The sequence below is a fragment of the Hemitrygon akajei genome, chromosome 10 (assembly GCF_048418815.1).
Source record: "Hemitrygon akajei chromosome 10, sHemAka1.3, whole genome shotgun sequence".
NCBI lineage: Eukaryota > Metazoa > Chordata > Chondrichthyes > Myliobatiformes > Dasyatidae > Hemitrygon > Hemitrygon akajei.
In genome coordinates, this window is record NC_133133.1 from 154,085,571 (window position 1) to 154,099,312 (window position 13,742).

Here is a 13,742-nt window from a genome sequence, read left to right on the forward strand (position 1 = left end):
TATTTAGAATTTAGTTTGAAACGATGATGAACATGAAGCATTTTGTCATGATCCACCAAATCTTTCTATAATGGATCAATAATTTCATCACGCACTTAGATTATTAGCATGCTAAACTTGCTGAAGTGTGACCTTTAGAACAAAATGCTCAGAATATAAATTTTCAAGCAGCAGTGCTGCATTTGCTGTAAAATTGCTCATGATACTTTATTATATAAATAGTAATTAGGTTAACCAGTTTTTTCAAATTTGAGTAGCAATGCACATTACGATCTTTATTCATAATCAAAAGAATTTTATCCGTACTTTGCAAATTTGTGTAGTTAAAAAGACAACATCAAAATTAGGTACAAAATAAGCTGCTGCCCACGAAAGGATGCTGAGACAAAGGATATTTCTCACATCATAATGTTTTGAAGGTACTCACAAACTGGAAAAGTGCTCAGTAGCAAAGATTTTTTAAGTGCATTGAGGCTTGCCAGCATGTGTCCATTTTGGTTTTCATTTGAATGGTTTTATTATTGTAATCCCTTTAAATTAGAATAACCATTCCAATGGTTTAGGGAATCTTTTGAGAGATTAAACATATTTATGAAGTCTAACGTGGTTGATTTAATTCATGTAAAGCAGAAAGTTGTGATCCTGCAATACAATTCATAATGTTACACAACTTGCAAAAAGAAACTTCGGTCTTTTCAAAGTAGAGGACTCATTCCTGGTGATGTAAACTGAAAGTCATCCCAAGGACGTCCAAGTGGCAGGTTTTCTTACTACTAAAACCAAGAACCCTCAGATTTAACATTGCACCACTAACCAACTCAGGACAATGTTTAAAACTATGACACGTTATTTGTGTGCTGAAATAAGATGAGAAATAAAATCAACTTACAGCTTTAGGCTTGTAAGCTCCAATCTTGAAACGGCAACAGATGACATCAACTAAAAAACCCACAAATCCATGCAGCATGCCTAAGGAGAAAATAGGTTAAGCATGTAAACAACTCACTGTACTAATACAAAAAGACTTCACTAGTACATTGACCATAACTCTGTAAAGTACTTTTCTAAACCTCAGGATCAATACATAAAATTCAATGGCACAAAAAGCTACAAGTTGAATTTTAGAGCAAATAGGTTGTTCCCATGATCCAGCTATTTTCATGAATTAGTCATGAGAAATAAACAGAACTCCACTGGGTGTTTTTGCTGCTTTTCAGAAGGAAATGTTGCCAGAAGAATCCAATTAAGTTTAGGAATAAACAACATTTAACAGTAGTTCTATGAAACCACAATCCGTTCCAGCTAAATTATGGCAATGAAATTCTGCAGAAAGCACTCAATATTATACTATAAAAACAAATCTATTGGGATGTTACTAAAGATAAATTCCCTATTTTAACTGAACTATTACCATATTTCATTAGTAAATTTCAGGGTAGCCGAATTATGTGAGATCAGCAATAATGGTTGCTATACAGTCTGGGGGGAAAAAAGTCCTAAAACTGTTGGCTATATTTTTGTTTTAGAAAATAAGATGAGGGCCCATGGAATTACAGGAAGGATATTGGAATGGGTGGAGCGTTGGCTGATAGGCAGAAAGCGAAGAGTGGGAATACAGGGATGCTATTCTGGTTGGTTGCCGGTTACTAGTGGTGTTCCTCAGGGGTTGGTGTTGGGGCCTCTTCTTTTTACACTGTATATCGATGATTTAGATTATGGATTAAATGGTTTTGTGGCTAAGTTTGCGGATGACACCAAGATAGGTGGAGGAGCAGGAAGTGTTGAAGAAATGGAAAGGTTGCAGAGAGACTTGGTCAGTTTAGGAGGGTGGGCAAAGAAATGGCAGATGAGATACAATGTTGAGAAATGTACAGTTGTACATTTTGGAAAAAGAAACAATTGGGCAGATTATTATTTAGATGGGGAGAAAAATCAAAAATCGGAAGTGCAAAGGGACTTTGGGGTCCTAGTGCAGGATACCCTAAAGGTTAACCACCAGGCTGGATCGACAGTAAGGAAAGCGAATGCTATATTGGCATTCATTTCAAGAGGAATAGTGTACAAGAGTAAGGAGGTGTTGATGAGGCTCTATGGGGCACTGGTGAGACCCCATTTGGAATACTGTGTGCAGTTTTGGGCCCCCTATTTTAGAAAGGATGTGTTGATGTTGGAGAGAGTTAGAGAAGATTCACGAGGATGATTCCTGGAATGCAGGGACTAACATATGAGGAGTGTTTGTCGGCTCTTGGATTGTATTCATTACAGTATAGAAGAATGAGAGGGGATCTCATAGAAACATTTTGAATGTTGAATGGGTTGGACAGAGTAGATGTGGAAAGGCTGTTTCCCTTGGTGGGTTAGTCCAGGACAAGAGGTCACAGTCTTAGAGGGTACCCACTTAAAACAGAGATGAGGAGAAATTTTTTTAGCCAGAGGGTCATAGATTTATGGAATTCGTTGTGACATACAGCTGTGGAGGCCCAATCATTGAGGGTGTTTAAGGAGGAGATTGAAAGATATCTAATTAGTCAGGGTATCAAGGGATATGGGAAAAAAGCCGGAAATTGGAACTAGACGGGAGAATAGTTTAGCTCATGGTGGAGTGGTGGAGCAGACTCGATGGGCCGAATGGCCTACTCCTGCTCCTTTGTCTTGTGATCTTGTGAAAACAGAAATTGTGTTTTTTCATAATTAGGTTTTATGAAACGTTTAATTTCTTTCCAATTCAACAAAATAGATCTTCTAGCCATTAATGTAAGAAATGCAATCATCCGACAAGCAGAAGAAGATAAATAAATTGACTCCATCATTGGTAAACCAAAGATTGCAGTAATAGGATGAGGTTGCAAATCAATGTTCAATACCGTGGAAATAATATCGAAAATGTCTTTCCAATATTTTTTCAAAAGCAGACATGACCAAAACATACGAGTTAAAGAAGCTATCTCAGAATGACATCTGTTACATATAGGATTTATATGGGAATAAAAACGAGCCAATTTATCCTTGGACATATGAGCCCTGTGCACAACTTTAAACTGTATCAAAGAATGTTTAGCACATATAGAGGATAAATTAACTAATTGAAGAATTTTATCCCAATTCTCAATAGGGATAGTAAAGTTGTTCTCTTTCCCAATCATTTTTAATCTTATAAAAGGCCTCTGAACGTATTTTCATAATTATATTGTAAACATTTGATATTACACCTTTCTGAAAAGGATTTAGTTCTAACAATTTCTCCAAAATACCCGAAGAATCTAGATTTGGAAAGGTAGGAAGTACAGTGTTTAAAAACTCCCTACCATATTTCATTGGTTTTCTCAAACTATGTTATGTCTAAATTTGGAAAAAATTAGACACGTCATATATGACCCTTCTATTAAATTTGAAAAGACTTGGAGGCCATTTATTCAATATTTTCACATGATGTAATTTGACCCTGTTCCAATCCTATTTATTTTTCTGGTTTTGATTATATATATATGTTGAGAGGATCGGAGTTGGGCACACTGATGATGCTTTGTCTTTTTATAGATACTATAAACAGCCCATTTTTTTCTTTCCCTTCTTTCCTTATTTTTTCTTTATTAGTTAGTGGTTAGTTTGTTAGATTAGTTTTTCTTAGGGTAATAATATTTTTTTCCCCCTTTTTCTCTTTTCTGTTGTTTTCAACATGATATACCTACCGGTAGTTTTTTTGTCTCGTTTATATGATAGTTGTATCATTCATGATTTGGGAAGACTTAACTATATTGTACTTGTTGCTTGTGTATCCTTTTATGTTCATTTTAATTTTGTAATCCCAATAACTATGTATTAATCTTATCATGTTGATATTAATAAAAAGATTGAAAAAGAAAGGGTTTATGAAATGTGATGGTACTGTGGTGAGGGGGTTAAGACAGGAAGATGGAGCAGACAAGGGCATCAGATAAATAGTCATTATTTGACAGCTAGCATCATCAACAAGCAATACTGGGCCAAGCTTAATCAGTATAAAGCTTCTGATCCATGTCAAAAATCTGTCTTCTGTTTAAAGCAAACAGAATAGTTTGCTGTCATTGCATAAATTTCTCATCTTTAAAACCTTGATATACCTTTCCTTACCATTCATTCATCAAGTATTTCAACAAATACAGTTGGAAATTTGCTTGGATTTTGAACATACTGTGACCACATATTCAATAAAAAAAAGCTGCAAAAGATCTGTTAAATCCTTCTATTAAAAATGATTTCATTTGAACTATGTAATAATTTAGTTTCTTCCAATACCTTGAACTCTGCACAGCACTGATACGTATAGAACTCTTGGCCCTCCTGTCTAAATATTCAATAATAAGGACATCCACCTGGGTTGTGTGTTGTCAGCAATCTGGTGCAAATACCTGACCTCCAAGGGCACTTCCACAACAAAGAGGGTGCCTGCTCTGTCCGGTGGAGTAATGCAGTCACTAAGCATTGAGAGTAGGGCTATCTTCTGGTTGCCTGGCATTTCTCATCATCTCTTATTGGATGCTTTGGAAGCTACAGACTCCCCTCTCCATTCAGTTGCACATCTCTCCCGATCCTAGATATTTCTCTGAAATCAACAAGTGGAGCAGATGCTGCCAATCCCAGCAAAGGTTTGCATGCACCATGATCATCCAAGCTGACCATTACCTGTCCTCACAGGCAGCCACTTAAAACTGCACCACGGGAAATTAATCGCTGTGAGAGCAGGGCCTAATGCCGGTTCCTAATACTGCCAGCAACGTGTCTCTGTATGTGACATCATGGCCTCCTCTAGACTCACTTCCATTCATGCTGATTCCTGGGAAGGTGTTCTGGCTACAAAGTAAGGTACCAATTTCAGCTTTTAGAATGAGCTAGATCTTTTTTTCTAGTTCCATAGCTGTACTTTTATTTTCAGTGACTAATATTTATTCTGTTTCCTTCTTCCTGAGAATAACTAGATAATGACAATCTGTTTCTTAAAAGGTGACAGATCTTTAGCTCTTTCAGATGAATTGGATTTTAAAAACTAAAGCAAAGGTTAGATGTTGAAACAGCAGCTGAAGAGGAACCAAAACGTTTGATTAAATTATAGTGCATCATGTGAGTCTTACTGACACTTAACTGTCCATTCCTCTAACTGAATTACTGCCTGCTTGATGGCAGTGCACCTATAATGGCATTAAGCATGGCGCTAAAATGACTCAAACCAGCAGCAACAAAGGAATAGTTAGAATATTCAAGTCAGTTCAGTTTACGGTTTGGAAGAGAACAAGGAGGCTGTGGTGTCCCTTGCCACTTTTGCATTACCAGATGGGGGAGATTATGCAATTGATAAGTGTCACAAAAGTTGCTTCAAGATCATTACAAGCAAAATGTGGACCAATGACGGAGGGAATCTAATTAAACAAACTATTTGTCCTGGCTAATGAGCTTCTTTAAGAATCCAATTGTAGTAATGTTGAATGTTACTACAATTGGATCAATCCAGGCAAAGAGAGGGTATTCCATTACACTTCAGAATTCTGCATTGCAGATGCTAGACAGCTTTAGGGAAAACCAGACAGGAGACAACCACCTCAAAATATCCAGCCACTGGTCTGTTCAGTCAGTCATTGCAGAAACTATTTAGTTTTTGGGTAATGTTGATTCCACCCCCCCAAATTGGTAATTCCTTTCAAATGAAAGCATAGGTGGTAAAACTCGTATTTGTTATTGCTGGTCAATGATAGTGGAGGGTCACAAATACAATCTAACAATTATCAGTGCAGGACTTGCTGTGTGCCAGCACAGGCTGCCTTCATACAAACCATGCACAAGGTAAAAATCCTTCTTCTGAATTGTACTGACAAAGCAGCTAAGCAACTCTGGCAGTAACATCCTGTGATATAGATGACAGCCATCTAAAGGACCACATCAGTGTTGCATTCTGCCAAGCATGGACATAACCATTTGAGAAGTTTTCTTAGATACTATGAGACAGAGAGTTGTTGTTGTAAGTTGGGAGCCATTTGAAAAGTCTCGTCGGGAGTGAGTTTTATTTGAGCTAATATAAATAAGGGAGGTGTAAGGGGAGCAGTCGTTGTTGGGAGTGGGCCATTGTTACAAGTGGGAGGGTTTGGCAAGAAAAGGTGGTGATTCCAAGCAAGTTTTTTTCTTCTTTTTTCTTTGTCTATCACAGGGGTCACCAACCTTTTCTGCACCGCAGACTGGTTTAATATTGACAATATTCTTGCAGACCGGCCAACTGGGCAGGTGTTAATCACGACCGGAATATGGGTGATAAGTCAACTACAAGTCACTTATAAATGGCTAATACACTCAATTTCGTTTCTAAAAGGGCTTATCTAATGAATTTAATATTAAACACACAGCGCATATTTTCCTTGCATGAATATAGTGATAAGTCAATTATAACTCACTTATAAGTCAATAGCATCGTAACATATTAAGTAATGTTTGGATATTAGATACAGCACATATTTTCCTCGTATGAACATATAAAATCATTGCAGCACACCAGTAAGAGGACAAGGTAAGGGCTGGACATCCCCGTGCCGGGGCCGCGGTGGCTGCAGTCCAGAGAGAGCGACCGACCGAGCGAGGAGTGCGACAGGGTGCATGCCCACCCCCTTTGTAGGTAGGTAGGATCTATCAGCTGACGAAAGTTTGGCTCGAGGGATGACTTTCAGTAGATTGCAGCGAGGTAGCTGCTCTGCTACTTACGAAACCCTGAGCCTGAATTAGGTCGTCTGCGAATATTTTAGCACCGGGTTCCCCATGAACATTCGGTGTGCTAAACAGGTTTAGAGGCCGCGCCCATCTGTCCGCGCTCCAGGCCAGTGGCAATGGCACTTCTCGCCGGCCGCACGAGGCGGCCAGTTACCCAAGGCCAACCAGTGATCCCCTGCGCGAGGGTGTCCCTGCGTTTAGGTGACTGATGACCTTGCGTGCGTTCAAATTTAACAGTGGGCGTGACAGGGAATGAGGAAAGGTGCAGCTGACTCTTATCATTTCATATCGACAAATCATATCATTTCCTCACGGCCTGGTACCGGTCCGCGGCCCAGTGGTTGGAGACCACCGGTCTATCAGTACATTGCTAGTGCACTGAGAATAGGCCCAGAGTTAGTGGTATGCAATTTATGTGAGATGTGGGAACTCTGGGAGACCTCAAGTCTCCCTGAAAACTACATCTGCATCAAGTGCATTGAGTTGCAGCTCCTTACAGACTGTGGTAAGGAACTGGAGCTGCAATTCAACTGCTTTTGGCTCAGACAGGAGAATGAGGTGATAGATTGGAGCTCCAGGGAGGTATTCACCCACAAGTTCCAAAAGACAGGTACCTAGGTGACTGTCAAGATGAGGAAAAGGGAATAGGCAGCTACTGTAGAGTTCCTCAGTGGCTGTTTCCCTGAATAATAAGTATTCTATTTTGGATACTGCTGGAGGGGATGACCTGTCAGGGGAAATCACAGTGACCTGTGTGTCTGGTTCTGTGGCTCAGAAGGGAAGTGGGGAGAAGAGAAATGCAGTAGTGATAGGGAATTCCATAGTTAGGAGCAGATAGATGATTCTGTGGATGTGAAAAAGAAACCTGGATGGTATTTTGTCTCCCAGGTGCCAGGGTCAGAGAAGTCTTGGATCAGGGCCACAGCACTCTAAAGAGGGAGGGCGAACAACTACATATCATAATACTGTTATGCCCGCAGCCCCCTCCTTTGTGAGAATCGCAAGAGCACTAGTGGGTTGGGTCAGTGGACCCAGGAAATGGGAGAGAGACGTGCTGAATGCCTCGTTCCCCGGCGACGCAAAATAACACGACATTGGCCATTGTCTCTTGGAGACACATTTGTGGATTGGGGACTATGCTACGTGCAAGCCCTCGGGCAAAGTGGGCTGGTTGAGAGAGAGATTGCATCACCCCCAACCTGATTGACATCTACTACCCTGCGAGTCAAGATAAAAGAGGGGCTGTAGAGACGGCTCCTCAGACGCACCAGAAGAAACGCTAGCAATCCCGTAATAGCGGGCAGCCATTTGAAGGAAGCCACGTGCGTTCGGTTCCCTTGCCTGGGTGCCGGTGGCTGGTACCACGAAAAACGATTTTTGAACTAACAACGGGGAACCAACTCCCCCGACTCAACGGATTGGCCTCATCAAAAGACCTGGGTAAGTTTAAGACTGTCTCTCTCTACAACCCAAAAAGCTGCATCTTGAATGACAATTGACTTTTAGTTTTCCATCGGACAATACAGTAACCCCTAGACAAACGATAGAGCTATTTCTTATGGATGATTATGATTATACCCGCGCGTTTAGATTGAGTATTGACGACGTATATTATCTGAATGTTTGTATTAATCTTATTTTTGTGCCCCTTTATAAATAAAGACTTTTAAAAATAGTACCATCAGACTTCAACAGACCTCTCTATCTTTGCTGGTAAGTGACCCAGTTACGGGGTACGTAACAATACATACTGGTACCAATGGCACAAGTAGGAAAACGAAGGAGGCCCTGAAGAGAGAATATAGGGAGTTAGCAGGACCACCAGGATAATATCTGGATTATTGCCTGCGACATGTGCCAGTGAGGGCAAGAATGGGATGATCTGGCTGATGAATATGTGGCTAAGGAATTGGTGCAGGGAGCAGAGTTTCAGATTTCTGCATCATTGGGGTTTCTTCTGGGAAAGCTATGACCTGTTACGTCTGAACCCAAGGGGGACCCAACATCCTTGTAGGCAGGTTAGAGCTGTTAGGAGGGTTTAAACTAATACGACATGGACATAGGAACCAAATGATAGGACTGAGGATAGGCAGTTAGTATACAAGTAGATGCAGTGTGTAATGTGACTGAGGAACGACAGGCAAATGATAGGAAAATATTGGGAGTCAGTAAGATGAGTTGAAATGTAATATGGGGATAAAAATCAAAAAGGGTGATGAATATAGGGTTGAAGGTGTTATATTTGAATACATGCAGTTAGATTGGAAAGTGTGATGTTATGGGCATCATTGAGTCAGAGCTGAAAGAAGATAACTTAACATTCAAGGATACATAATGTATCAAAAGAACAGGTAGGTAGGCAGAGGGGATGGTGTGGCTCTGTTGCTGAAAAATGAAGTAAAATCTTTAGAAAAAGGTGACATAGGATCAGAAGATGTAGAATCCTTGTGGGTAGAGTTAAAAAAACTACAAGGGTAAAAGGACCCTGATGGGAGTTATATACAGGCCTCTGAATAGTAGCCAGGATGTGAGTTACAAATTACAATGGGGGATAGAAAATGCATGTACAGAAAGAAAATGTTGCAATAGTGATAAGGGATTTCAATATGCAAGAAGATTGGGAAAAACGGGTTGGTGCTGGATCTCAAGAGGAAAGTAGTATGATGCCTACGAGATAGCTTGCGGTTGAGACCACTACAGGAAAGGCAATTGAGTTGGGTTTTGTGTAACAAATCAGATTTGATTAGGGAGCACAAGGTAGAGGAACCCATAGGATGCAGAGATCACAAAATGACAGAGTTCACCCTGTAATTTGACAGGGAGAAGATGGAAGTCAGATATATCAGTATTGCAGTGGAGAAAAGGGAATTACAAAGGAGCTGGCCCAAGTTGATTGTAATGGACATTAGCAGGGATGATGGCAGAACAGCAATAGCTGGAGTTTCTGGGGTCAATTTGGAAGGTGCAGGATAGATACATCCCAAAGAAGAAGTATTCTAAAGGGAGGATGAGGCAACCATGGCTGACAAGGGAAGTTAAAGACAGCAGAAAAGGAAAAGAAAGAGCATATAATAGCAAAAAAAAAGAGAAGTTAAGAGGATTGGGAAACTTTTAAAAAACAATTAAAAAAAGTCACAAGGAGAGAAAAGATTAAATATGAAAGTAAACTAGCCAATAACATAAAAAGTGGATACAAAAAGTTTTTTTTCCAGATATACAAATAGTATAAGAGAGGTGAGAGTGGATATCAGATCTCTGGAAAATGAAGCTAGAGAGGTAGTAATGGGGTACAAGAAAATGGTAGATGAACTTAATAAATTTTTTGTGACAGTCTTCAATTTGAAAGACATGAGCAGTGTGCCAGAAAATCGAGAGTTGGGGCAGAAGTGAGTGAAGTTGCTATTACTAAAGGACAAAGTGCTTGGAAAGTTGGAAGGTCTGAAGATAGACAAGGCACCTGGACTAGATGGACTACACCCAAGGGTTCTGAAAGAGGTAGCTAAAGAAATTTGTTCAGGCATTAGTAATGGTCTTTCAAGAATCACAGGATTCTAGAATGGTTCTGGAGGACTAGACAATTGAAAATGTCATTCCACTTTTTAAGAATGGAGGGAGGCAGAAGAAAGGATATTAAAGGCCAAATACTCTGACTCCTGTGCTGGGAACACGCTGGAGTCAATTATTAAGAATGAGCTTTCGGGGTGCTTGGAGGCATATGATAAAATAGGCCAAAGTCAGTATGGTTTTCTTAAGGGGAAATCTTACCTGACAAAGCTGCTGGAATTCTTTGAGGATATAACAGGCAGGATAGACAAAAGTGTATATTGTTTACTTGGATTTTCAGAAGGCCTTTGACAAGGTACTGCACATGAGTCTGCTAAACGAGACCCTATTATATTACCGGAAAGACTCTAGCATGGATAGAAGATTGCCTGACTGGCAGGAGGCAGTGAGTGGGAATAATAGGGACCTTTTCTGGGTGGCTGCCAGTGGCTAGTGGAGTTTTGCAGGGGTCAGTATTGAGACTGCTTCTTTTTTCGTTATATCAGAGTGATTTGGATGATGCAATTGATGGCTTTGTAGCCAAGTTTGCGGCTGATGCAAAGATAGGTGGAAGGACAAGTATAATGTTCAAGAAGCAGGGAGTTTGCAGAAGGACTTAGATTGAGAGACAGTGGAGGGAAATGTATGATTATGCACTTGGTAGAAGAAATAAAGGGGTGGTCTATTTTTTAAAATGGGAGAAAACTCAAAATTCAGAGCTGCAGAGGGACTTTCAGGCAGGATTCCCCGAAGGTTAACTTGTAGATTTAGTTGGTAGTTTAAAATAAAAGGCAAATGTAATGTTAACAAGCATACAAGAGCAAGTATGTATTACTGACACTTTTTAAGGCATTGGTCAGACTGCACGGAGTACTGTGAGCAGCTTTGGGCCCTTTATCTAAGAAAAGATATGCTGGAATTGGAGAGGATTCAGAGAAGGAATTATTCTGGGAATGAAAGGGTTAACATTTGATGGCTCTGGAGTTTACAAGAATGGGGGGGGGGGTGGATTTCACTGAAATCTATGGAATGGAATATTGAAAAGCCTACATGGAGTGGATATGCAGAGGATGCTTCCGATAGTGAGAGAGTCCAAGACCAGAGGGCACAGCCTCAGAATAGAGGGACATCAACTTGGAATAGAGATGAGGAGGAATTTCTCTAGCCAAATGGTAGCAAATCCATGGAATTCATTCCCACAGACAGCTGTGGAAGCCAAGTCACTGATGACCTCTGGAAGAGGAGAAAATCAAGAAAAATAATTCACTTGGAACAGCTAGTCAAGCTTAGCCTTGAACACTTCACTCTGCATGGTGAATAGTGGGAAAGTCATAGAGCCTAGAGTTGCCAAGAAGTTATACATTGGCTTCTTGGTTTTATTAACTACAAAAGTTGTTGTTTTAAATTTCAAATGACTATTATGCTTTGAGCCATTAAATATTTTTCTGCAATGCCAGGGCATTAAGTAACTGAAATCTCAATTGCAGTCACCATTCCTGTTACTTACACAAAACGAAACTAAAGCACTTGCCTGTTGTTGAGAAGATTCCTCCTATGATTCCACACAATCTTACTAAGAATTGCCCTAAAGGCATGTGCTGCTCAGTCACAGTAACCATCAAGGAGCTAATATCATATTTTATGAAAATACCCGAAACTCCATGGCTGCCTGCTGCATGGTTAATCACTCGCTCCTAGAAACAAAAACAGAACAGTTAATAAAATACATTTAGTGTGTTACTCCTCTCAATGTAATTAATACATTTTCAATATTTTAAAATAATCACTTCAATTTATGTTCAACAAAATCCATCATCATTTTTGTACAAAACTCTTGATTAAAACCCAAGAAAGCTGCTACCCCAACTTGGCAGTCACACAGAGACAGTCCCAGATTTCAGTACCGCACAAATGCTCAAGTTTCATATAGAAATTATATTGAAGTATCATTATCAACTTTATGCTACATTAAAAAACACGACAACTGCTGATCTCAATCTAATTATCTCTGCACTGGCCCGAAGAAAAAATGCCAAAGGCTCATAGACAATGTGTTCACTTGAACAAAATAACAGATCACTATAAAAAATTACAGTTGAGTAACTTTTCATTCAGCTTCATTTAACATAATAGAAATCCTTTTTGAATAAAATGCAAATGGCTATTTCACGGTTGTTTTGCTTCACTCTCGAAATTTGACATAAAAACATAGAAAATAGGTGCAGGAGTAGGCCATTCGGCCCTTTGAGCCTGCACCGCCATTCAGTATGATCATGGCTGATCGTCCAACTCAGAACCCTGTACCTGCTTTCTCTCCATACCCCCTGATCCCTTTAGCCACAAGGGCCATATCTAACTTCCTCTTAAATATAGCCAATGAACCGGCCTCAACTGTTTCCTGTGGCAGAGAATTCCACAGATTCACCACTCTCTGTGTGAAGAAGTTTTTCCTCATCTCGGTCCTAAAAGGCTTCCCCTTTATCCTTAAACTGTGACCCCTCGTTCTGGACTTCCCCAACATCGGAAACAATCTTCCTGCATCTAGCCTGTCCAAACCCTTTAGAATTTTATACGTTTCAATAAGATCCCCCCCTCAATCTTCTAAATTCCAGTGAGTATAAGCCTAGTCGATCCAGTCTTTCTTCATATGAAAGTCCTGCCATCCCAGGAATCAATCTGATGAACCTTCTCTGTACTCCCTCAATGGCAAGAATGTCTTTCCTCAGATTAGGGGACCAAAACTGCACACAATATTCTAGGTGCGGTCTCACCAAGGCCTTGTACAACTGCAGTAGAACCTCCCTGCTCCTGTACTCAAATCCTTTTGCTATGAATGCCAACATACCATTTGCCTTTTTCACCGCCTGCTGTACCTGCATGCCCACCTTCAATGACTGGTGTACAATGACACCCAGGTCTCGTTGCATCTCCCCTTTACCTAATCGGCCACCGTTCAGATAATAATCTGTGTTCCTGTTCTTGCAACCAAAGTGGATAACCTCACATTTATCCACATTAAATTGCATCTGCCATGAATTTGCCCACTCACCTAACCTATCCAAGTCAATAGACAATAGGTGCAGAAGTAGACCATTCGGCCCTTCGAGCCTGCACCGCCATTCTGAGGTCATGGCTGATCATCTACTATCAATACCCGGTTCCTGCCTTGTCCCCATATCCCTTGATTCCCCTATCCATAAGATACCTATCTAGCTCCTTCTTGAAAGCATCCAGAGAATTGGCCTCCACTGCCTTCCGAGGCAGTGCATTCCAGACCCCCACAACTCTCTGGGAGAAGAAGTTTTTCCTTAACTCTGTCCTAAATGACCTACCCCTTATTCTCAAACCATGCCCTCTGGTACTGGACTCTCCCAGCATCTGGAATATATTTCCTGCATCCTCCTCACAGCTAACACCGCCGCCCAGCTTCGTGTCATCCGCAAACTTGGAGATGCTGCATTTAATTTCCTCAT

At 40.4% G+C, this 13,742-nt stretch overlaps 1 protein-coding gene across 2 annotated transcripts in view; it reads right to left on the reverse strand.

Annotated features, from left to right (window-relative positions):
• Nucleotides 1–13,742, reverse strand: part of ergic2 (ERGIC and golgi 2) — a 56,108-nt gene that overhangs the window by 2,752 nt on the left and 39,614 nt on the right. For both annotated transcript variants that reach the window (XM_073059440.1, XM_073059438.1), the window contains exons 12-13: nucleotides 11,801–11,963; nucleotides 890–969 (exon numbers count right to left, since the gene is read on the reverse strand). In XM_073059440.1, coding sequence (XP_072915541.1) covers nucleotides 890–969; nucleotides 11,801–11,963 — 243 coding nt within the window. The remainder of the gene's footprint in view (nucleotides 1–889; nucleotides 970–11,800; nucleotides 11,964–13,742) is intronic.